At 41.3% G+C, this 25,968-nt stretch overlaps 1 protein-coding gene across 1 annotated transcript in view; it reads right to left on the bottom strand.

The window, feature by feature from the left end:
- NDFIP1 (Nedd4 family interacting protein 1) overlaps positions 1-20,791 on the bottom strand; it is a 38,504-nt gene extending 17,713 nt beyond the window's left edge. Inside the window, exons 1-2 of the mRNA XM_080920468.1 lie at positions 20,543-20,791; positions 811-898 (exon numbers count right to left, since the gene is read on the bottom strand). Coding sequence (XP_080776594.1) covers positions 811-898; positions 20,543-20,605 — 151 coding nt within the window. The 5' untranslated portion in view covers positions 20,606-20,791. The remainder of the gene's footprint in view (positions 1-810; positions 899-20,542) is intronic.
- Between the last annotated feature and the right edge of the window lie 5,177 nt (positions 20,792-25,968).

Here is a 25,968-nt window from a genome sequence, read left to right as displayed (position 1 = left end):
CAAAAGCTCTACTAACATTGTGTTTTTCCTCATACACATGAGAAGCTTCTCTAGTGAAAAAAATGATGAAAACCAGGTGAACTCAGTTCCTTAACCCTTCTTTCCTTTCTTCTTTGTGTTTTTATTTTGATTTTGTTTGTTTGTTTTTTAAGATTTATTTATTATATATAAGTACACTGTCACTATATTCAGACACACCAGAAGAGGGCATCTGATAGATCCCATTACAGATGGTTGTGAGCCACCATGTGGTTGCTGGGAATTGAACTCAGGACCTCTGGAAGCACAGTCAGTGCTCTTAACACCTGAGCCATCTCTCCAGCCCATCTTTGTTTTTGAAACAAGGTCTCATATAGTCCAGGCGGCTGACCTCCAACTTGCTAAGCACTTCTTCAGGGCTGGTGTTTGACATCACAATGTGAAATGATCCCTCAGTTTCCCCTTCCTTTATAAGTCAGTTGGAATAAACCTGAGCTCTCCAAAAAGGCATCATGGTAAATGGGGTTTGGGGACTTTGGCTTCCAGAGTCTTCCTTTTGTTTTTCAGAGGGGTCATTTTCTCTGTGTGCCGTACATGTGTGTCTGTTTCCTCACCACCAATAAAGTCCTTCTTTACCAGCTGGAAAGAAAAGAAGGGTGTGTTCATCTGCTTTCTAAAGTAAGATAACAATAATACCAGTTTTCACCTTGGGCTATAAACTAAAACTCAAGCCAAAGAAAATGTATGGAAAGCTGAGAGGACAAACACCAACCAACATCTACTGGACGAGTCTATGAGGAAGTGTCAGGTGGCCCTGGCCTCAGCACCCACCTGCACTCTCTGCAGAGATGCTGCTGTATGGTGGAGGAGCGTCACCCGCAGTCTGTTCAGGTTCCCCAGGCTCCTCTTCATTCTGCAACTAAATAAAAACATCAGATATTAACACACATAAGACAAACTGTAAAAATGCAAACCTAAAGCCAGAGTAGCCTGTCTGGAAGGCTGCCTGGAATTGTGTTTGTTTCTTGTACCTTAAGTGTGCAAACTCTTCTAAAGCATCCTATTCCCAGGAAGAAATACTTTATGGCAATAATCAGACAAAAAAAATGACATAAGAATGATACTCCAATAGGGATGGTACATCTACATAGACCCAGCACTTGAGAAGCTGAGGCGTGAGCATCCAGAGTTGTAAACAGGACTGGACTACATAAATATGAGGCTTATCAAAAACCAAAAAAAGCTAAATGTAGTCCAAGCTTGCCCCAAATTTGTCAAGAAGCTGATAAAGGCCTTGAACTCCTAACCTTGCCACCTCTGCTTCTCAAGTGTTGGGATTACAAGTGTGTGTCACTATGCCCAGCTATCAAAAATAAGATTCAGGAAAAAATATAAATGAAGAAAACCTGACAACTTGGATACTTATAGAACTGTTACATGAAAAAAAGGCTGATTATTTATCACACTACACATTGTATAATTTTGTTTGCAAAAGGGTAATTATATAAATGGGAAGGTCAAAAATGACACAAAGCTACAATTCAGCACTATCTCTAGTAATGGAAGTAGAAAGGATTTCTTCTTGTTTACATCTAGGCTCTAATTTTCAGAACATTCATCACTTGCATAATTTCTTTAAACTCAGAAAAGCAATCTGGTAGGACAGATAATGAAAACAGGCAAACCAAGCCTTACCATTCTATTTAGCTTGTGTGCAAACATTTAACAATAATGAGACAGTTCTGAAAACATAAACTCCTAGGCTTGTGTCAGCACACTGTCTTTTCCCTATCTAAGTCTTGCTCTTGTTTTGGGTGGCTAGATTTTCAGTTATCTAATTCCGTGTTTTAGGGCTAGGAATCAAACTCTGGGTTTTAAGAATCCCAGACAAATAGTCTACAGCAGAGCTGACTCTCCAGCTCCTCCAGTTATTTTAAATGTCTGTCTGTCTGTCTGTCTGTCTGTCTGTCTGTCTCTTTCTCTGTGTGTGTGCCTGTTGCTGCTGCTATGGATGGCCCAACCAATTCACTGTCATAAAAACAGAGATGTTTCAATAGACTATAGTTTTTAAATGAGCTGTCCTAGACTGGAGTTAAACGATAAAGGGGATTTACTGATGTAAGCAATAAAGCCTGATCCTGTTTTCAGTATTAGCACACAGGAAGTCAACTGAGGTGCTTGTGAAACACCAGCTCTGAAGCACACTTTACAAAGCAGTCCACAGTGAACTGAGACAGAACAAAGCTTGGGGTTCTGACATGAAGCAGAGACCATCTCCAAACATGTACTATATAAAACTAGATAGTACAAAATTTAGTTTGACATTTTTTAAAATTCTTATCTATTTATTTATAAGTACAGTGTAGCTGTCTTCAGACACACCAGAAGAGGGTATCAGATCTCATGGTTGTAAACCACCATGTGGTGCTGGGACCTCTGGAAGAGCAGTCAGTGCTCTTAACCACTGAGCCATCTCTCCAGCCCTTGACATGGGTTCTTAGGCCATATTCTTAGCAGCATTTATCATCCAGATGATTTTTGTCCCCACCCTATCCCCTGCCCCCAATCCTCACGCTGAGTATGAAATCTAGTACAAGCATTTTACCACTGATTTTCATTTCCAAGCCTTGCTTTTTTGAGACAGAGTTTTCCTCTATACCTTGGGCTGGCCTGGAACCACTAATTCTCTTGTCTCAAATACTGGGGCTACAGGCATGTGTTAACATTTCTGGCTTGAGCCCATTTTTTAGCTCTAACAATCTAAGCTTAAGCTTACACTTACTAAGGTAAATTTTCCCTCAGAAATGAAAACACACAGGTAAAACAGCTATAGGAAAACAGATGTTCCAGGGACATCAAATAATCAATTATTCAAAGAGCTCCTGGAAGCAGGGGTCTCCTCAACCAATGGTCTTATCTGAAGCCCTAGAAAGATGCTCTCAGCCTCCTCATAACTAATCAGCACGGTATGAGAGAAGATAGCACCAAGCAAGAGAGAACAAGGAAGAGCAAGATGTAAGAATGCAGACTTAACTGTAGCAGTTGGTATTTCTGTATTTCAACCTAGCTTGACATTTCTAATCTCCTTTAAAATTCTGGAGTCTGGTCAAAGCAAGCATGTTTTCTCTACATAACTTGGTTTCAGAAAGGAAGCCTGGCAGTTCTAAGAAGCACAGACATTCAAAAAACTCAGGAGGTAAAGAAGTCTGCCATGCCAATAGCTCTAAGATAGGTTGCCTGTCTCCTAGCAACCTGGAAATGTGATAACTCTTCAGCACTGTAACAGATAACAGATCAGAGAAATTCCAGCCTTCTCAGAAACACCATCTCGTTGGCAAGGAAAAGAGAAACAATACCAGGTCAAGATTCCCCCCCCCTTTAAATTCTTTTATTATTCTTTTTAAACAAATGGTCCCAGGGATAGGGGACCAGGGGAAGAGAAAAGGAAAAGTGAGACTCCAGACTCACAACCTCTGATCCCCCCCCAAAACACAGCATTTTAGAACCATACATTTTCAACTAAGAAGAGAAAAAACAAAGCAACACCCTCAACATTATGACTACGAAGGCCCCACTTGTTGGGCTGACAACCAACTCCCAGCCTCCTCCTCCTCATGCAGAAATCTAATGACTTCCACACTGCTGGCGATTAGGCTCAGGAAAGCCACTCTAAAACACAACCCTATTTGGAAGAAGGAGCAAAGGCCACATATGCTGATCACCATCTATGTTCAATGATCATTTGCTGAACAACAGAAACTTAAGCATTTGCACTCTTACACTTTAGGACCTCAACTATCACTTGCCAACGAAACAGTGAAATATGCGCACCACAACTGAAGTGCAGAATGTGCTGGGGAACACTTTACTTGGTTCCCTAATGGATTTTGCCCACTTTCCTGTTCTGTCCCTGGAGACTTTTCTGGTGCAGCCTACCCATCCATGTCCCTCTGGATGCTCACAGGGAATGAGCATGTTTTTTCAGGGTCAAGGCTGGAAAGGATCCCACTCAAATGAGCCCAAGTCTAGCTTAACTATCACAGTATGGGCCTGCCTGTAGTGAGTGGGTCTTCGAGGCAGGTCTAAAACGGGGAACTTAACTCAGAGCACACCAAATGCTACTGAGGAAGGTCTCAGATGGTTACTCTGGAGACTCACAAATACCATTAAAGCTTGGTATTTCCCCTCATTACATCGTTTTTGTTAAAATTCAAACCAGTTTTATCTATATTGTGATAAACAATATATTACTTTTTAAAAAACAAACAAAGCCAAAACATTCCTTGCAAATGTACAGAGAAGGCCAGATGTAGAGGTTGACACCTATAATCTCAGTACTTGGGAGGTTGAAGCTGGGACATTAAGGACAAGCCCAGACCAGCCTGGGCTGCTACACACTGAGATCCTGCCTGCCTGACTAAGGAGCCATATACAAAGTGCTAAGTTTAACATGAAAAAAGCTTAATATGTTCTCTTTCCAGCAAGATGAAAATAAGCCAATAATGCAATAATCTGAAATTTTCAGTGGTTTTTTTGCTTTGTCTTACACTGTGTCCTGACTTTTCCATAGTCCCACTTTGTGTATGGTCTTAATCTGACATGATCTTTTTTGGTCTAGGTAACATTTGATTTACAAAGTATGTATTGTGGGGCTGGAGAGATAGCTTGGCAGTTAAGAGTACTGACTTCTCTTCCAAAGGACCCAGATCCAATTTCCAGCACCTGCATGGTGGCTTACAACCATCTGTTAACTATGTATGTGGTATACCAACATATATGTAGGCTAAACACACATACATACAAAACTTTAAAATTTTTAAAAATTTATCTTAGGACTAGAGAGGTGGTTTTTAGTACCCATGGCCACATGGCTTACAATCACCTGTAACTCCAGCACCAAGAGCTCCAATGCTCTTCTCTGACCTCTCCAGGTAACTGTGCACACCTGGCATATAGGCAGAGATAGACACAAAAACACATGCAGACAAATAAATAAAAATAAAGAAAATTATAAAAATAAATCTAAAAAAAATAATCTACCAAGAGCTGCTATTGTTTTGTTTTTAAAATTAAGTCTATAGGGCTGGAAAGATGGCTCAGTGGTTAAGAGCACTGACTGCTCTTCCAGGTGTTGAGTTCAATTCCCAGCAACCACGTGATGGCTCACCACCATGTGTAATGGGATCTGATGCCCTCTTCTGGCCTGCAGACATACATACAGGTGAACACTGTATACATAATAAATGAGTAAGTCTTTAAAAAAATGTCTATAAAATATAGTACATCTAAAATAAAGGGCTCATTCTCCTTTGAATCTAGGTACTGTGCCTATTAGAAACAAATATAGCATTTTAAATGAAAATCTGAGCCCAGGTACAATGACACTTGCTGGTAGTCTTAACTTGTGGGGAAACTGAGGCAAAAGATTCATTTAAGATGAGCAGACTAAGGCCAAGCTAAAAATCCTGGAAACCAAGTATCTTCTAATCTCCATAAACAAAACAAAACTGCTAGTTATGGGTGGGAACACAGGCCTATAAATCCCAGAAAGTTAAGAGGGGGGAGAATCAGGAAGCCAAGGTCGTCCTTGGCTGTATAGTAGTAACCAAAAATTCTCACTGCATATCAGCAATGCTCTAAATCATAGCAAATGAGACAATGTAATTACCAGGAGGCAAACATGCATTTCTGTAGATAAACACTGAATATGGTATATTACTGAAACTCAGACATAGCCAGAGAGTGAGAACTGTACATTTTATATTAGATCTAATGTAACTAATACACTTTAACCTCATAAAATTCTTTACTCTCTCTCTCTCTCTCTCTCTCTCTCTCTCTCTCTCTCTCTCTCTGTGTGTGTGTGTGTGTGTGTGTGTGTGTGTGTGTCACACACACACATGCAACTCTACTAACTTGATATTGTTATATAAGGTATATTTTAGGTAATTCTGAAATGGTACAAGAAACTCAACTATATAAAAGGCAATCTGATCTAAAAACGAGCAAAAGAAGGCTGGAGAGTTAACTCAATAGGTAAAGTGCTTACCATGCAAGCATGAAGAAATGAACTGAGCATGGTGGGTGTATGCCTGCAACCCTAGCAGTGGGGGTGGGGAAATAAACAGAGGCTGGCTTGGGCCCCTGGCAGTCTACTAATGGCAAGGGGAAGCGCCAAGCTCAGTGAGAGACCCATCTCAAAAACTAAATAAAGCGGAGCGCAAGTGAGAAAGGCATTCTGATGTCAACATCATGCCTCTGCACACTGTCTGCATAGGCAGGGCACCTGCACACGTGTGCACACACTCAAACACACTGCAACACACACAGGAGTTAAACATCTTTCTCTAAAGACAGTATACAAATGGCCAGTAGACATAAAATACCCAAAACTGTTAGATCATCAGAGATACTGTGACATAACAATTCATATCCACTAAAAAGACAGAAAGGGGTTCTGATGCATATAGAAAGATTAGAACTGCTGGTGGGGGTAGAAAGAGTGTTTCTCAAGTCGTGAGCCCAGAGTTAAGACATATGTCCACACAAAATTTGATGTTACAGAACTACTTGTAATGACCAAAAATTCATCAACATACAAATGGATACAAGATCTGTGGTTTATCCATACAATGAAACACTATTCAGCCAGAAAAAAGATAAACTGCTATGAAATAAATAAGCTTTTTATAAAAGCATTATACTAAGAACAAAGCCACTAACAAAATACTATATGTTGTATGCTTTTATTTATATAAAAATGTTCTCAAACTGCATTTTCATGGGGAAAGATTAATGGTTGTTGGTAGCTAGGATAATTCGGGAAGAGTGACAGCTGACTGTTGATATATCTGAATTTCTAGCAAGGTCAGGGAAAATAAAAAATGTGTTTAGAAATTAGATGGTGTAATGTTTATTCAGTCTAATGAAAAAAAACTTAAATTACTCTATACTTTAAAAGAATAAGCTTGAGTTGGAGAGATGGCTTGAGGGTTGAGGGCACATACTACTCTTGCAGAGAATCTGGGTTTAATCCCTTGGCCCATAATTATCCATAACTTCAATTCCACTAGATATTTACTCTCTTCTGACCTCCAAGAGTACCAGGCATACATACAGTGAATGTACATACATGCACACAAAATATTTATTGTATAAACATAAAATAAATCTAAAAGGATTTGAAAAGAATTTTAAGGAAATAAATTTTAATTTAAAAAGGTAATTATGTTTTCTATTTTTCAAAAAGCTAAATCTACACTATTAATTTTACTTAAAGCTTAAAATTAACTATTCTACATCACTGTTTACTTGCTAAGTCAGTATCTGTCACCCTCAATGAAATGGATCCCATCAATAGTCCCACAAATGACCATAGAACATGTCTGAACAGGTGAAAATTAATTGCACTGCACACATGGGGTGCACAAACATGTAGACAAAAGTACCCATATAAAATAGTAATTTTAAAAATTGCTTCTTTAATATTCAGTGTTCCCTGGGAGAAAAGCAGTTGCAGGATATTTATTCACACAACAGTCCCCAAGATGTATTATTTACTGGAAAAACCCTGTTTCTAGTTGTGGTGTGGCTCAGCTCTTAACACACACCTTTAACCACTCTGGCTGGAATATAGTCATGCCCTTAGTGAACATTTTAAATCCAGAACAACAGAAGTAAAGTGAGGTGGAAACTTAAGGGTTCTTTGGAAAGTCAGTCATGTTGGATGGATGAGGTTTTGCTGAGGCAAACGGGTGAAGGAGTGTTTTCCTGAAGCAGATACAGGTTTTGAAAAGATGTTCTGCCAAAGCAAGTACAAGAAAGGGCAGGTGATGAAGGATTCTTCACAATGACATGCATGTATTGGTTCACCTTGCATTGCATAGTTAAGCTCCATTTGTTGGGACTCCATTGAGAGGAATGCACCAAAAAAACTTCTGGTGGTGTGCTAGAGTTTCTTACTGCTGACTCGGGCTGATTGGCAGAGTGATGTCAGCTGAGACAGATGCACGAACTGAGAGGCAAGACCAGTTGGTCTTGAATCTTCACTGATCTTCACTTCTCTAAGAAAGCCATAGCTGAGAACTTTTCCTGGCATGCCTCCTGGTCCCTCCTGCTGACTATGCAGAGGCTAAGGCCCAGCTACCTATGTTAGGTAGTGCCACCGCTGTTGCTAACCTGACTCTACCGAACCGGACCGCTGGTGTATCCATGAAGTGTTTGCTGCTGACCTGTGAACTGAACTGCCGACTTCCAGACATCACAGACGGGAGTTGCTCCAAAGAACCTTTCTAAACAGGTCCACTTCCCTTGTATCCTTTCTTTTCCACAAAAGATGGTGGGTGATGGGCTAAAAGGGAGGTTAAAGCATTTAAGAACCATCATTAAAAGTAGATCTTAAAAAAAATTAAAGTTACAGTAAAGTTAGTTTGTAGAAGAAAGCAGCCATGTTTAGAAGTGATGTCTGAGTGTCAAAGGGATGAGTCAGAGAAAGATTTGACAGGATAGGATACGCCCAGCTCTCAGGAGGAAAAGGAAAAAGATACAACACAAGAGAAAACAGCACAGAGGAAGGGAAGGAGGAGACCGTTTCACCAGGGCAGTTTCACAGAGACAGATTGAAGAGAGAACAAGTTAGACACAGGTAAAGACAGAATGAGCCAGAAGATTACAACAGATTGCCAGAGTTAGTTTTAGGCCAAGGAGAGCAATTCAGTCAGAAACCAAGAGAAAAGCCAGACTGAACCAGTCAGCTTGGAGAGGACTTTGAACCAGCCAGCCAGAATTCAGAAAGAATTAGAAAGTGAGCTTATTAAGCAGTAAGTCTCAGAGGCTGAAAATATTCTAGACCTAGGTTAGCAGATTTGAGGCAGTAAGCAGAGGTGACAATTACTTCTGGAGAATAAAAAAATGCTTTTACCAAAAGAACTACAAACAAGATATCAAAAGACAACTAGGCTGAAATCCCACTGAAGATAAAAATCATAATTACTGTCTTTTCTATTTTAAGAGCTGTTGTTTAATCCCAGCTCTCAGGAGGCAGGAAGCAGAATGTCTGAATTTGAGGTTAGCCTAGTATACAGTGAGCTCCAGATCAGCTACAGCATACATAGTAAAACTGTCTATATGCACAATTGAGGCATTTAGACTACCCAACAGTGTCAGAAACAAAAGATAAATGCTTCACTCTAAGAGGCGATCCTCATGTTCATAGAGCTTCTGGTTAAAAGCTGTGTGGCTGTCCCTGGTAATATAAATACAGCAAATGAACACTTGGTTTGGCAGGGGAAATGAATCCTTAGAAATGAGAGCAAATACAGCCAACTGTGATCACCAACATCATTTACTTTAACCCATCATTCTCCATTTTCAGTCATATTGACCAGACAACAAGGTAAATACATAGTAGGTAGACACATAGTAGGTACTCAATTCCAATTCAACTTACCTAAAAAGACAAAACTCTGAACAAAGTCACTATTCATCTGCAAAAGCACTAAACAGCTGCAATTATGGTGCCAGATGTACCTTTAGCTTACGGACCTATGGGATCAGTGTATTTTGTTCAAATTATTTCCAGAACTGATGGCTCTATCAAGACACTCAAGTAAATGGCACCAAGCTTTAGTAAAATCTGAAGCCAAGAGTCTTCCAGGCTAATGGCTTGCCTTCAGTGGGCTAGTATTTAATAAAGACTGGAAATGTGTCAGGTCTAAAAGAAACTCCATTTCCCCCAATTCTAAAGGCAAAAGGGAAATTGGTTTTCGGTCATGCTATTAGCATACTAAAGCACTTGGCCTCCAGGCTCTCAGTATCACAAGTGCCTGTTAAACATTTCAGAGTCCAGGTTGGCAACTAACTCTTCCCTCCTCCTCCTCTAGCCTAAACTTCCCCAGCTCATGGGCTTCTCTGCCCACTCCCTTTCCAGCTACTCATTCTCCATAGAATCCTATCTCAGCTATAGTCTTTCTCTGCCTGTCTCCCTCTCGATGTCTCTCCCTCCCTGACTCTGTCCCTCTATCTCACTGCTCTGTTCCTGCTTCTCTCATGGCCAAGTCCACCGAGTCGGCAGTAGTGGTGGTTTGGGTGTCTTGGCCCAGTAAGTGGCACTATTAGGAGGTGTGGCCTTGTTGGAGGAAGTGCATCTTTGTGCAGGATAGGATTTGAGAGGCCCTTCTGCTAGTTGACTGAAAATCAGTCTTCTCTCCGAATAAGATGTAGAACTCTCAGCTCCTCCAGTGCCATGGAAGCTGCCATACTCCTGCCTTGATGATAATGGACTGAACCTCTAAACTTGTAAGCTAGCCCCAATTAAAAGTTGTCCTTCCTTGGTCATGGTGTCTGTTCACAGCAATGGAAACCCTAATACAATGGCAATGTTCAGTCTATTACTTCTCTCTCTGCTCTCAAATCCTCCAGATGCCTCTGTGTGTTCTCTCATATCTACATTTAAAACTTTCCCTTTAACCATACCATGGGGACACAACCTCATAATCTTAGCCTTGGAGGCTGAGATAAAGGATAGAGAATTTGAGGATCTCAAAAGAAACCAGTCACACTTCACATATTCTAACAAGAATAATGCTTTTATAAACCAGTACACAAAGATTTTTTTAAAAATACCTTTCCTACATTATGACATGCTGAGAAGAAACTGTGTCTAATAAAGAAAAACACATAGGAAATAAAAATTCCCAGAATTCTTTGAATCTTTCGGAGATGTACAAGCTATAACATTCTCTACTTACTGGGCAGGGTATTTCCTTTTATCACTAAATACTGTTTTATGATGTGACTGTAGTGGCTGAAATTTAAAATATTTAAAGAGGAAAAAAAGTTCATTTCTCAGAAATAGTTTTTTTTTTAGCTCTAAAGGATAGCCTTAATTAGGGATAGCTAGACACAACAAGTATAGCAGCAAAGAACTCAGCATCTGAATACACAGAGCAAAGACCAACCCCAACAGCCTTAACTAGGGAAAGCTAGATGACAACAATTTTACCAGCTCACTTTAAAATTCAGTGAAGATATGCCTACCACTGCTGAGGGCCTTTCCAAGGTAGTCAGGAATTCTCATCTCAATATTGTCACTAAAATGGAAAGTCTTAGATCTAAAATCATTTGGATTAAATTTATTTGAAAGCTATGAGCTCAAAGCCAGACTGGCCCACAAGAAAGGTGGAAGAAGAGAATCAGCTCCACAAAGCTGTCCTCTAGTTTACACACATGCATCATGACATATGTGAGAATCCCATCCTGTTCCTTCCAAACATACACACCTACAGCTGATTTAAAACAACAATAACAACATTATTATAGGGACCTGGAAAGATGGTTCTGTGGTTAAGTACTTTTCCTGTTCAGTTTCCAGCACCTACATCTGGTGCTCACAAATGCCTGTAGCTCCAGCTCCAGGGGATCCAATACTCTTCTCTTCTCAGTGGGTATCCACACACAGATAGCACAAATATACACATAATTACTTTTAATTCATAAACTGACAGACTAGACAACTAAAGGTAATACACACCTGTAAGAGCAGTTTTTTAAAAAGGTATTTTCTGTCTAAAATTATGCACCAATTTATAATGTTTCACATAAACTTACCTATGTATACTTTAGTGGCATTAGTCAGGGCTGGGAATGCACTCAGTGGTGGAGCATTTGCCTTACAGGCTACAAGGTACTGGGTTTGATCTCCTGGCATGAGGAGTCTAGAAAGACGTTAATATTCTTACCATCACTCAGCTGCTTCGTGATAGAAGTGGGACAGTTGCCAATTCGATGTTTCAGTAATCTTTACATCCTCTTCAGTTATCCCCGTTAGATAAGGCCCAAGGTAAAACTAGACACTAAAGTATATATCACAAGCTTCAAACCTGAATGGAGCTCAGTGGTAGAGCACTTGGCCTACCGTGAGCAGGCCCTGGCTGAGATCCTCATGGTAGAGAAAGGGAGGGAAAAAGTATTTATTTAGGAGAAATTTTATGAGATGTCTGAATGCCATAACACAAAGCTCTCACAAAGGGAGCTTCAAAAACCTGAGAGGACTACTGTTAGTTCCCCAGTCTACAACATTTCCCAAGAAATTTACAAAGGCAGCATAAGTAAATTCTCTAAAAGTATGTCCCTTTTAAAAATAGAAAAGGCTGGGGCTGGAGAGATGGCTCAGCACTTAAGAGTACTGGCTGCTCTTCCAGAGGTCCTGAGTTCAATTCCCAGCAATCACATGGTGGCTCACAACCATCTGTAACAGGATCTGATACCTTCTTCTGATGTGTCTGAAGACAGCAACAGTGTACTCATAACATAAAAGAATAAATAAAATGTAAAAAAATAGATATATTTAAAAAAACAGAAAAGGCAAACATGACCATTAATAGGAACACGAGGAAACTCTGTTTATACACACACACACACACACACACACACGCGCGCACGCGTGTGTGTGTGTGTGTGTGTGTGTGTGTGTGTGTGTGTGTATATGTATGTATGATATATTTATATGTAAAGAGACAGGTGTAAAATCCTATAGACCTTTATAACACATAATAAATCTTAATAAAAATCCATTTAGATGAAGCCAAGCATAGTGTGTACTCTTTAATCCCAGGTAGAAGATAGATCTCTGAGTTCAAGGGCCAGCCTGGTATACATAGAGTTCCAGGACTGTCTCAAAAAAACAAAACAAAACAAAAAACAAATAAAAAAAATTAATTTCACTGGCAGGATGATGGGCAGCCCATGACAAAACTATGTCTTATATATGCAGAGAGTGCCTTATATCTCAAGAAAGTAGGGGAAGGTAATTCTAGAACCTAGTAGTTGACAACTATGTGTGTGCCCTGTCTTCTGCAGAATAAGAGAGTTTCCTACATGAGTTAATCATTCAGATACCACTATATACATAAAGAGAGTTAGAGATAAGAGTGTCAAGTTAGCTTTGGATAATTTATTTATGCAAATATTGTTTATAGGGCTGAGGGTATAACTTAATGATGAAGCACACATGCAGCACACAGAAGACCAAGGGTTCAACACCCAGCACTTAAAAGAACAAGTGCACAGGCATTTTCTATCTTTGCTACCTTAGAAGACCAAGAACTAATGATATCCAGGGTAGATCTGGTTTCCAGTATCACTGTCTAAAAAGAAAGTAGCATTTCTTGGGCAACATGAGTTGTTCTAAGATGGTGTAAGAAATGATGAAATTTGTCCTAAAAGGAAGTCCTTTAAAACAACACAAAGATGTAGGTATGTCAAGAAGAACAGGTATAGGATACAGGACCAACTGAGAATCCCAATGGTCAGCCCCACCCCTTCCATATGAGCAGTACGTATCATCCTCTCACACAACCTTGTTCTCCACACAGCATGGAAGAGGGCCAGAGGAACTTTATAGAAAACCTGATGAACACAAAAGCCTTGCTGTGTACATGTCTTTGAGCATGTGTCTTCGTCCATATCGGGAGGCCAAAAGTGGACAGAAGGTGATTCCCCAACCACTTTCCATTTGTCACTTAACTTTTGAGGCAGTATCTCTCAGTGAACCTGAAGCTCATGGAATCAGCATGGCTGACTGGCCAGTAAGTCTCCAGGGATCTTCCAGTCTCCATGCCCAACTCTGTAGGTAAGCCACATAAGATCAGCCTGCACTTTGCATGTGTGCTGGCATTTAGAGCTCAGATTCTCATGACTGCAGGTGCTTCTACTGAGCCATCTCTTCAAGTTGTTGGCAAAATAAGAAACACATAGCCTGGTGTGGTAGTGCACACCTTTAATCCCAGCACTTCAGAGGCAGGTGGATCTCTATGAGTTAGAAGCCAGCCTGGTCTACACACTAAGTTCCAGGGCAGCCAGGACTATATAGACTCTGTCTCAAAAACCAAATCAAAAAGAAATTATGTGTTCAGAAAATTGGGTGAGAACCTAATTTACAGGCAAGGTATAATAGGTGATTTCTATCACACCTGTTCTAATACTACACATGAATTAATGCAAACTGTTTTTCTACCTCCAGCCACCAGAAGCAACTGTCACTAAAAGGTTTACAAAACCCAATAGATCTAATACATGTTTACCAGCTGCCTAGTTTATTGGCAACAATGACCTGAGGGGGGAAAAGATTATCTTCAACTTTATTTTCAGCATTAACCTACAACTAACTTTTTTTTATCTAAATGGGTATAGTTATTTACAAGAATATGATTCTCACAAAGCAGTTGTATTTATTAAAAAATAACAAGATAAAGAAATATAAGGATTCATTTTAAAGCCTATGTAATCCTAGCACTATAAAAGTTAAAGCACAAGGGTCCAAAGTTCAAGACCTGTCTGTGCTACACAGTGAGACCCAGTCTAAAGCAAAACATCAAAGTCATTCTCATGGTAAGTTTTATTTTTATAACTTAATATAGTAGAGCATATTGTAATTAATGTTTGAAATAAACATGTATGTCCAGGACCAGCAGTGAAAAGTCCTTAGAACAGAATTCCCTGGGGGCAGCTAGCTCAACTGAGTCTTGGCTTCTGTCCAAACCAGGAAGTTTTGTTCTGTTTACAGAGCACAGAGCTATGAAGCCAATAATTCTCCCTTAACAAATGATGGCCAGTGGACCCAGCCAAAAAGCAAGAATAGATCAAGAATCCACCAATGCTACAAAAAAAAAAAAAAAAAAAAATGATGCAGAGAACAAGGCTTGCCAAGAGTGAGCCAATTCAAACACATGGGACAATCACAGTTCTGTAGTCAGTAGTTCCTGACATTTACAAATACTATTTCCACATTTCTAACAGATTAAAAAGAGCTCTCAGGGACTGCAAGATGGCACTAGCTACCAAGCCCAATAACCTATATTCCATCTCCAGGACCTGAATGATAGGAGGTTGTCCTCTGACCTCCACCATATCCACAAAAGATAACATAATAAAGGTTTTTGTTATAGTTCTTATGATGCTAGCCCCATGTGATATCCATTTGAAATACCATTCTTTTCTATATTTCACATAAAAATGTGTATACATGAAATAACAGCATAATGGTATATGCCTATAACTCCAGCTCTTGGAAGATTGGCGCAGGAGGACTGTTCCAAGTTCAAGGCTAGCTAGAGTCTCAGGCAGTATAAGATCCTGTTGTCTCCAAACATATAAAATGAAAATAACAAAAAATTTAGTTGATTCAAAATATAGTATGAATATAAATGAAATAATAGTGGCTATTTATTGGTATTTACTAAATGCAGGTGATGGTTTCTATAAGGTTTATCACACTACACTACTTGGTATGTATTTGAAATACCAATAATAATCCCAGAACTTGGAAGGCGGGGACAGGCAAGTCTGTCTCTGTGAGTTCAAGGCCAGCCTGGTCTACATAGCAAGTTCCAGAACAGGCAGGACTACATAGTGAGACTTCCCCCTGCCCCCAAAGTTAAAAAATATAATACCATTAAAAAATAATTTCAGTTTAGATGTGGTGGTATACACCTCTAATACCAATTTATGGGTGACAGATATAGTCAGAGTTCTGTAAGCTAACCTGATCTATAGAGAGTTCCAGCCCAGCCTATCTGAAAAAACAATTATAGCAATAGCAATTTCTACAAAGGCAATGTACAAACAGCCAATATACTGTACTTAACTAATCATTTAGGAAACAGAAATCAATACAAAGGAGATGGCTTCACAACCCATCAACAGATAGCTAGTACCAAGAAGTCAGAAGAAGGCTGGTGTAGAGTGTGCCTGCCATTAACAAGGCCTGGCTTCCATCCCTAGCACTGCAAAAAATAAAATTAAAAATTAAATATAATCAAACTGTTGTTGAGATTATGAAGAAACTGAAATCTTTATACAGTGTTGGCAGCAATGCAAAATGATGTGCCTATGATGGATAACAGAATAATAGTTCTAAGAAAATTTAAAAAGGATTATCAAACTTTCCAGGAATTACACTTCTGGGTATATGCTCACAAAATTCAAAATCAAGGACCAAGAGAGATTTTTATACCCATGTTCTCAGTGCATTATACACAAAGACTAAATATCCATCAGCAAATGAATTTATTTTTTTAAATGTAGCATAGGCAGGCATGGTAGGTGTAGCATCAGCCTGTAACCCCAGAACCTGAGAAGTGGAGGAGGCAGGAGTTCAAGGTCAGCCTCAGTGTGTGCATGTATGTTGTGTGTAAAATGAGGTCAGGCCATGGCACAAGAGATTCCATCTCAAAACAAACATACAACAAAATACTGTTCAGCCTTAAGAAAGAAATTCTGACACCAACTATTTGGATGAGCCTTGATAGGACCACGAAAAAAGAAAGCTACAAAAAGAAAAATAACTGACTGCACTTACAATGGAGTCTAATTGACAGGCTGGAACAAGCAAGGCGGAGTATTGTTTAATGGGTGCTAGACACAGGGCTGGTTTCAAACATATGTGAATGTACTTACCGCTGGCAGACTTTGTTCTTAAAAATGCTTAGGATGGGGCTGGAGAGATGGCTCAGTGGTTAAGAGCACTGACTGCTGTTGCCAAGACCTGAGTTCAATTCCCAGCAACTACATGGTGCTCACAGCCATCTGTAATGCCCTCTTCTGGTGTGTATGAAGACAGTGACAGTTTACTCAAATAGATACAATAAATAAATAAAATCTTTTAACAAATGCTTAGGCTGGGAGGTACTCAGTGGCAGAGTATACAGTTACTCTAAATTCAATCTCCAACATCAAAAGAGACAAGGGAATAAAGAGTTAATATAGTATATTTTCTATGTGTCTTACAGAATTCTAAATTTTTTTTCAAAGATACAATTTATCTATCTTCCATAAACAATGTACCTATGTTTGTTTAAGACGGGCTTTCACTATGTAATCCAGACAGGCTTAGAGGCTACCATCCTACTGTCTCAGCCTCCAAAGCACAAAATCACATTGTGTACCAAACACTGTGCCCTGCTTCAATATCTTTTACGAATTTTCTTTGATGACTAACAATTTGGCCACAAATACAGCAAATAATCTTTAAGACTGACAAGACACAAGAGACAACCTGTGATACAACGGCAGCTTCTGAAACTTTACAACAGCTCACACAGGGCACCACCCAGCTCTTCCAAGATCAAGCCTCACCAAATGCATAGTTTCACCTGTTATTTCCCTCATCTATCAAAATGTCCTTGCAGAATACTCAAGAGAACTAAACCCAAAAAGCTGTCATCCCCACGCCTGGTTTGCCGTCTGGAATGCTATACAAACTGACTGGCGATGGCCACAAATAAGCAAGTTCCTCAGCAGGCTGTGAGCTATGTCTAAAACAGCACATTCTGTGGTGTGCTTTTAATGTATATTAAAGCACTGTCTATATATAGAATTCAAATATCTCAAAACATCTGGCACAAGGTAGCAAAATTCATGATACAGAGGCAAAGATCTGTCACAACTGCAATAAGGAAAATGGATGACCAGCAATTGATGTCCTCCTTGAGCTAGCCACAGCTGGGCATGAGCCTACCTAAACCTTTCTGAAACACTGCTCAACATATATTGAATATAGTCTACGTTTTAAAACTGCAAAAAGGAGGGAAAATCATGCTACAGGGAAACTAAGCCCAGCCTGTCTATAAACTGTTAGTATACTAAGTTCAAGTTGAGCATACATCAATAAAGACCCATAAAAGCAAAAGAGGCCAGCAGTGTTAGCAATTCTGAATGAACCCTAAGGCTTTCCATTAGAGTTGCTTGGCTGGAGGATCACCTCAGAACAAATCAAAGTAAGTGACAAAAGCCATGTGTGACAGTCCAAAGAGTAGCATGTTCCTATCAAGTAGCCTGGACAATTCACCAGCATTCTATAGTTCAAAGCCCTTTCAATGTGCATAATCTATTATTACACACTACAAAAGAAGTTATAGGTGTGTGAGATAACAAACGCCAGGAAATGTTAAACTATATTCTTAGGAACTACCAATAGTCATGGCTCAACCATACAATTACATGTCACATAGAAAATAGCTAATAGAGGGACTAGAGATGAAAGTGAACAGCCCTGGGAGCTGGAGAGACGGCTCGGAGGTTAAGAGCACTGACTGCTCTTCCAGAGGTCCTGAGTTCAAATCCCAGCAACCACATGCTGACTCACCATCTGTTATGAGATCCCATACTATCTTCTGGTGTGTCTGAAGACAGCTACAGTGTACTCATATACATAAAAAATAAATCTTAAAAAAAGTGAACAGCCCTAGGTTGTAGGCCCTACTGTCAATACTGAACAAAAAAAAAAAAAAAAAAAAAGAAAACTAAGAGATTTGAAAATCCAATTTTACTAATGATCATGTGCCTTTGTACATGCATATGTGCAAAAACACACACATGAAAGTGAATGCACATGCCTGAGACTATGGACACATCAAACTGTGATTATGAGCTCGTGGAATGGCATGAATGTATAAAGATGTGCTTGTCTATATTCATGAGTATATAATATACATGTATACATACATTTCTGCTAATGGATACAGCCTGTCTTTGGGCCATGAGCCTCTTCTATAGGTGAATAAATGAACAAACACTCTTGTTTTCACCATTCAGCAGTTTTGTGAACTTGAGCAAGTCACTGAGCCCCTCAGAGTTGACTCTGCCATCTACAAAATGAGAACCTTGACTCATAAAAGTATTATTTAGGGCTCAATGAAGATAGATGTAAACCGTGTCTGCTGTGACTTGTACACAGTAAATCAACCAGCACTCCTTATCTGAGCACATGCATACTGATCACACTTTTGTATATTTACATAGCTCTAATCTACAAGAATATGTGCCCATGTATGAACTTTTGGGAATAGATTTGTATCTGGCTAGACTTTTTCAGTTTTGATGTTTTATAATTTCTTCTAAGATTGTTTCATGTTTTATTGAATTATTTTCTCAAATTTATTTTGTTGTTGCCAAGGCTTCTATATCTCAGGTTGGGTTGCAATTAATCTGGCAATGCAGGCTGGCCTAAAACGTTCAATCTTCCTGCTTCAGCCTCCCAACTGCTAGGATTATGGACATGAGCCACCATGCCCAGCAAATTGCTTTGAGAATAATGATACAAAGATGGCACATCCCTAACATAACCTAAATTCTGCATAATTAAAAAAAACTAAACACCAAGCCGACAAAAGCATAATTTTGTCAAATTTTCTGTATTATAGAAGCCAACCAATATTACCCCAAAGGTCTGTAAGATGGCAATACAAAGAAAATCCATAGCCCTTCTGCCCATCCAAGCTGAGAATGGAAAGACCGACGCTATAAGGTTCGGGGGTCTGTAAACACGTCGATGAAACTAGTGACATCTGTGACTCGAATTTATTAAAGCAGGAAGCACACGGAGTCTCATCCAAGGTCATAGAATAAAGGCGGTGAAGACGTAAAGATCAGTCTGCACAGCCACAATTTGGGGCGTTTATGAAACCAAGAGGCTAAATTCTTAACTAGTCATTTCAGGAGTCCAGGGAGAGGCGGGGGCGGGAAGAAGGGAGGATTACAACACAACACTGAAGACAGCAAAACAAACCAGCAACTGATCGCGACAGGGTTAATCTGCAACACGCGTTAATCGTCCCGGTTTTATAAACATAGATCACTTAATTCACGCCATTTTATGTCGAAAAAAGCAGGACTAACATTTTTGTATGCAAGTAATACTGAAAACATTTGAAACTGACAAAACAGAAGCAGCTGCCCGCGGTACGATCAACAACTCTCTGGCTTAACTCCCAGGATTACGTTATATTTTAGATTAATACCTAACCCCCCCCCCAAAAGTCTCTAAATTCCCGAGGAAACCCAGTCACACACCGGGAGGGGGAAAAAAATCTCTTTTCCCTAGGGCCTCAATTTACAGAATCACACAGCAGATAATAACCCAATCATCTGGATATATTTCCTCCCTCGATATGCTATTAAATCTCTTAAACGTCATTTCTAAGCGTGCAAAATACACCCGGGCACACGCCCTGCAGCTTCAACGAAGCCCTACATTTTGGGGCCTCTCCAGCCAAACATCTCCTCTTCCAAATCGATTGAAAGCTGCGGGCTCCTCTCTGGCTTCATTTTTTGACTCGAATCTTTAAAGGGAGCTGGGGGTGGGGGGTGGGGGTGGGGGGGATGGGTTTGGACAGAAACGAGGCTCTGAAACCCTGAGTAATCGCACCTTGCTGCGGACAGCCGCCGGCAGAGGTACCGGTGATTACGATCTTTTCTTCTGAACCCATTTCCTTTACCTTTTTTTCTTAATTTTTTTCCCCTCGCCCCCTGACTTTCCAATGACATCAAACCAAAGCTGAGAGAAGGAAAAACCGATGCCTCTTGGTCGCAGCGCCTAGAGCGCCACGAGTTCAGCCTCCGGGCCCCACCCGACCTGGGAACTGGGGTTAACGAGGTCCCGCCCGGCTGGCCCGAGCCGCGACAGGCCCAGGCCCAGGCCCCGGGGTCCAGCCCAGGCCCGGCGCGGCCTGCAAAGCCCCGGCGTCGAGTGGCCGGCGGAGGGCGGGGCAGGCCCGGGGCCGCTCACCTGCTGGTACCCAGGGCCGCAGGCCGGCTCCACGGCCGCCAGCGCCGCCAACGCCAAGGCCATGGCGCAGCAGGCCTCAGGGAAGGAGGGCGAGCGAGAGAGCTGAACGAGAGCGGGCGCCGCGGCTGGGGGTCGCCGGGAGGCCGAGAGGTACGCGCTGCGGCGTGTAGATGGCCGCTGCCGACGCTAAGACGCTCTCCTCCCGCACTGAGCACCGCCGCCGAGGCTCCGCCGCGGCCCCTGGGGAGAAGGCGGGGACGACGATGACGACAAAGCTGCGCCGCCCCGCCCTCTTCGCTCTCTGCCCGCCCCTCCCCGCCGGGCCGCGCCCCTCACCCCTGGCCGCAGCATCCCGTAGTCACTGAAGTCGCCTCCTTGCAGGGTTGAGGTTCCTTTCCGTTTCCTACCTTATTGCCATCCTCAGACGTGAGGGGCCAGTCAGCCACAAAGTAGAGGCCTTATCCCGCCAGTCAAGACCCTGAGGATGTATGTACATTCACATTCAAATATTCTCAAGTAAAGTTTTATTGTAACATGGCCTCTTCCTTCTAATATGGACTGCAAACGCTAAAGAATGTGTTTTACCCTTACAGGAAATAATCGCTGACCCTATAGATTAGGTTATTTTAATAGGGCCTAATGTACTCAGCCGATTAGTAGTTCTTCTGTTGATACAGAAACCATATTACCTGAAACAAAACTCTCCGAGGAAGTGATATGAAAGGCAAAACTTGAAGGATTTAATCTAGATAACAGGAACATGTGCTGAGATTATGGCAAGAGAGAACCAGCCTCGTCAAACTCAGAGCTCTCCTCGCTTGGGTGTAGGTGTTCCTAGGAGCAGTGACCCACAGATGAGGAAATTGTGCATGCAGATTCATTATTTTACTCACTGACTCTGAGCTGATGGGGGGAAAGTTGGAATGCAAGCCAGCTCTCTTAACCATTATGGCACAGTTACCATTGTAAGCTTGATGGTAAGAGTGTTTGTCTTCCATTTTCTACAGCATACAAATAGCATGGCTATATGGCAGGCAGAGACTGTTTCTTTTTATCACATCTCGCTGTGATAAAAGAATCGTCACTAATCACACATCCAGCAGGGATGAGGGACTGGGAAGAATCCTTCACTCCTTAAGGCACGTTATAATTTCTATTTCTTTTTCATCATTTTCCCAAGTTAGTATTCTGCAGTTGATTACAACAGTAGGGCCATCTTGACCTCTAATTTTTTAACTTTAGATATATCTTTATGTATTAGTTATATTTTTTAAAGCATAGCTGCTTTGAACTACCCTAGGATTTTCATTGATAGGAACATGTTATAATTAATTTTTAAAATTGCCAGGCAGTAGTGGCACTTGCAGCCGGTAGGAGTCAGATCTTTAGTTCAAGGGCAGCCAGGGATACACAGAGAAACACTGTTTCCAAAAAGAAGAATTCTATAGAGCTGGAGAGGTAGCTCAGCCGTTAAGAGCACAAGCTGCTTATCCAGGGGACCCAGGTTCAATCCCTAGCACCCACGTGGTGGCTCCCAACCATCTGTTTTGTAACTCTAGTCTAAGGAGATCTGAGTCCTCTTTTAGCCTCTCAGAGCACTGCAGGCACATAGTACAGAAACATTAATGCAGAGAAACACCCATACAAAATACATATTTAATTACACTTGAATAACATCTAGATGTGTATATTTTTCAGTCTGTGCTTCCACATCCAAGTCCCTATATAGCTTCCTGTTTCTAAGTATTAGCATTGACTATTTGTTTATGTGCAGAGAGTGGAGATAAATTTAGAGATATGTGAGAGAGGAGATAAACTTAGTGATATGCTAAGCTAGGATGTCTGCTAAGCTACCTGGCCCTTTCCTTCTTTTTCCTTTTTCTCTTCAGTGCTGGGAATGGAAGACAGTGCCTTGTACGAGCAAAGCAAGTACTTTGACTCTGAGTAACATGTCAAGCCCATAAAGACAAACTTCAAATGTTATTTGCTACAGTTAACTAGACAAACTCAATAAACCAGACAAACATAATGTCCTTCCATGTGGTCTTACATAAGAAAGCAGGGGGAGTCTGGTTTGAAATTTAAAAACATATATCATCAGTGGAAAATAGAAATCAGGCTACTCTTTCTAAATTTATAAGTAAGAAAAAAATGAAAAAGCTTCTGTCTGTCCTGTCACATATGGCTGTTACAACAACTGCCACCATCTTGCTGGCTGGTTCTGAAGGAGTTCCTGTCTTCTATATCTTATTTTTCCCTTAATATCTATATGCTGCTTCCATTTGAGTCCAATATGTAAAAATTATATAAACAATAGCCTTTCTCACAGGATTTGCTCTCAAAACCCAAAGAAAATCTTTCATTTCTAATTCTCCTTCCAAACTCTTTTTTTTTTTTTTTTTTTTTGATACCCTCAACCATAATTTTTTGAGTAACAATATTTTGGTCTCTATTTTTTTTTCCTCTCTGAGTTCCTTAAGCCTTTAGTACACAAATCAAGATTATTTATCTTGATTCAGTGAGTGCCTAAACTGGAAATTGGAAAACTTTTTTTTCTCTCCCCCTGACTTTCCAATGACATCAAACCAACACAGAGAAAAGAATGGTGTCACCAGGTTGGAGACCTCAGGACACTGGAGTCGCAGCTGCAGAGGCCTCCAGTCAGTGCGCAAGAGGCCGAGTGGCTTGTCCTGTGGACCCACCCTGGCACACACCAAGCAAACAGGGAGGGTAATCGAAGGCTGAGAAAACTGCACCCGGCTTCATCTCCAGATGTTGCTAAAAGAACTTCCACTAGGAAAGTTATTAATTTCAGCTTGCTGCACTTAGAAACTTATTTCCCTAGAGAGCCACAGTAATATTTTCCATGCACAACACTCCTTATGTGACTTGCTGGTGCAGACTCACTCATCCGTCCTAGGAGAGAAAGAAAACATTATGGAAAAGTGGGAGTTCGGCTTATGTCTGCATCACTTTCCTTCTCTAAGTTAGATAAAATCTCTGAAGTAGATGTGGCCTTCCATGTGCACAGGAGGCTTGACCTAGGCAACGCTCGGCTCCCCAAGTAGTCGAGGGTCTGTTCCATCTGTTCAAAGCCTCAGTGTCCCATGTGAGCGGCTGCGGCTGCTCTTACAGAGTTCCAGCTGAACCAGGCCGTTTCACTTCTCCTGGCTGAGTGTTTTCTTTTAGTCACACTGCCTCGCCATGAGTTTTCTTAAGGACACTGGTGGCTGCTGCTGCTGTAAAGCACTTCCCGGGACTTGGACACTCTCATGCGCCATCTCTCTAATCCTCATAACATCTGCACTCAGCAGATGACCAGGTTCAGGAAATCCATAGCTCTTGTTCAGCTAGGGAGAAATAGAGCCAAAGTGAAGATTCAAGTCTGCCTGACTTAAAATGTGCGCGCTGTTCAGTGCATGCAGAGAAATACAGGGCATTGAAGGACCAACCTTTTGGGTCTTCGCAGTGAAATAGATAATAGGCACATATCAGAGATCAGGTTTAATGTCAAAATTCCAAGTTGGAGCTAAGGCCCACAGCTCAGTAATGGAGTACCTTTGTAGCACGGGCAAGGGTTTAATCCCTAGACAGACAGGCATGTACACACACGTACGCACACGCACACACAGAGTACTACTTAATTGCAGCCCCGTTGAGCTGAGGAATCGTGAAGAGAGTTATGTGACCAGGTGGGATAATTAGGTAAGGACAGGAAAGAAAGAGTTTTAACTGAGGAACAGGCTTCTCTGCATTGGGAAAGGAGAGAACACATAGAGTCCTGAGCATGCCTGCACAAAAGCTTAGCTCAGCGCTGACCCTTTATGTAAAGGGACAGAAAATAACTAGCCCAGGCTCTGTGGACCACAAGCTGCCTCTCACTGATACTCTGTGTACACTCGGTTACCACTGGATCACAGAGGCAGCCGTGGATGTTGCTGAGCAAACTGGCATAGTTGTTGCTAAGGTTTAAATGTTGCCCAAACACCATTCCCAATGTACTTGTATTGAGTCAGGCATGGTGGCACATGCCTGTAGCCAGAACCTGAAGAAGGGCTGAAGCAAAAAGGGTCACCACTCCAGAGCCAGTGCAAACTACTGACCAGAGCCTGTCTCCCAAACCAAACAAAAGGTTATCAATGGTACAAATGCACGCTAGACTTGGAATAATCTAATTAGAGGCCTTGTTGATTGCATTATTGATAGTGACCCGGAGATGAACGGAACAAGAGATAACACCAAGACCAAGGGAAAATCGTCCAAAATCGTCCAAAGATACTCCTTTATCATGAACAAAGTATATGCTTTATATTCATCTATTTTATGCTTGTGAGTGTTTTATTCACATGTGTGTCTGTGCATTACACATGTGCCTGGTAAGAAGAATGCACTGAATCCCCTGGGAATGGAGACAGAGCTGGTGGCTGTGAGTCAGCACATGGGCTCTAGAAAATCAAACTGAGGCCTTTTGCAAAAACAAGTGCTCTTAACTACTGAGCCATCTCTCCATTCCGCCAAGTATATACTTTAAGACTGAGTGGTCCTGTGTCCCAGAAATAATGCTATAATTGGACCATAAAGGTTGCCACACTTGATAATGCAAATGTGCATTGTCTACCTCCAATGTCAATTTGGCTGATCTGAAACTCGCTTGTGTAACCCAGGCTGCTTTTGAATTCGCACAAATCCTCCTGCCTCCACCTCTGGGTGCTAAGGTTACAGATGTGCACCAGCACACCCGGCTCTGAGTGGTCCTTCATACGCATAGACTTGAACCTGCCCAGGAGCACACATGGAGGCCAGAGTTTGCCTTCCAGTACCTTCTTCCACGGCTCTTCGCCGTGTTTTCCGAGACCGACTCTTTCACCGAACCCAAAGCTTGCTATTTGGGCTAGATTGTCTCCACCTGCCCCCTGGCCAGTACTAGAGTTACAGGCACAGGCCCACACCCAGCTTCTACCTAGGTGCGGCGGATCTGAATGCTGGTCCTCAGGCTTGCTCTGCAAGTATCTTACCAACTGAACTATGTCCCTAGCCCAAAATATAAGTTTTTAAAATGAGGATTACGCAGAGATCAGGCTGTGCCATGCCCAAAGATATTCTATGTTGTATAAAACAGTGACTTTTTTTTCCAGACTGTGCCTTGCCCTGAGAAATTCCATCTTACAAGCAGCAGTTGACTCTGTTTAGAAGATGTGGGATGACTGCACCTGAGTGGACATGTGAACAGTGCCATCTGTCTGGCACCACTCACATGGCACGGACTGATATATGACTTATTCCTGGGAGTAGAATGTTCCCTATAAACGTATCTGTTTGAGATGAGATTTTAGAGACAAATGTATGTATTCAAAGCCCAAGAACTCAATGCAACTCTCCTTCCCACAATCCCCCACGCCTGTCCTTTCCAACTGGAGCCAGGCAGA

The sequence above is a fragment of the Micromys minutus genome (genome assembly GCF_963924665.1).
Source record: "Micromys minutus genome assembly, chromosome: 8".
Lineage (NCBI taxonomy): Eukaryota > Metazoa > Chordata > Mammalia > Rodentia > Muridae > Micromys > Micromys minutus.
Note: the sequence above shows the minus strand (reverse complement) of the source record. Positions and strands in the feature narration are given on the sequence as shown.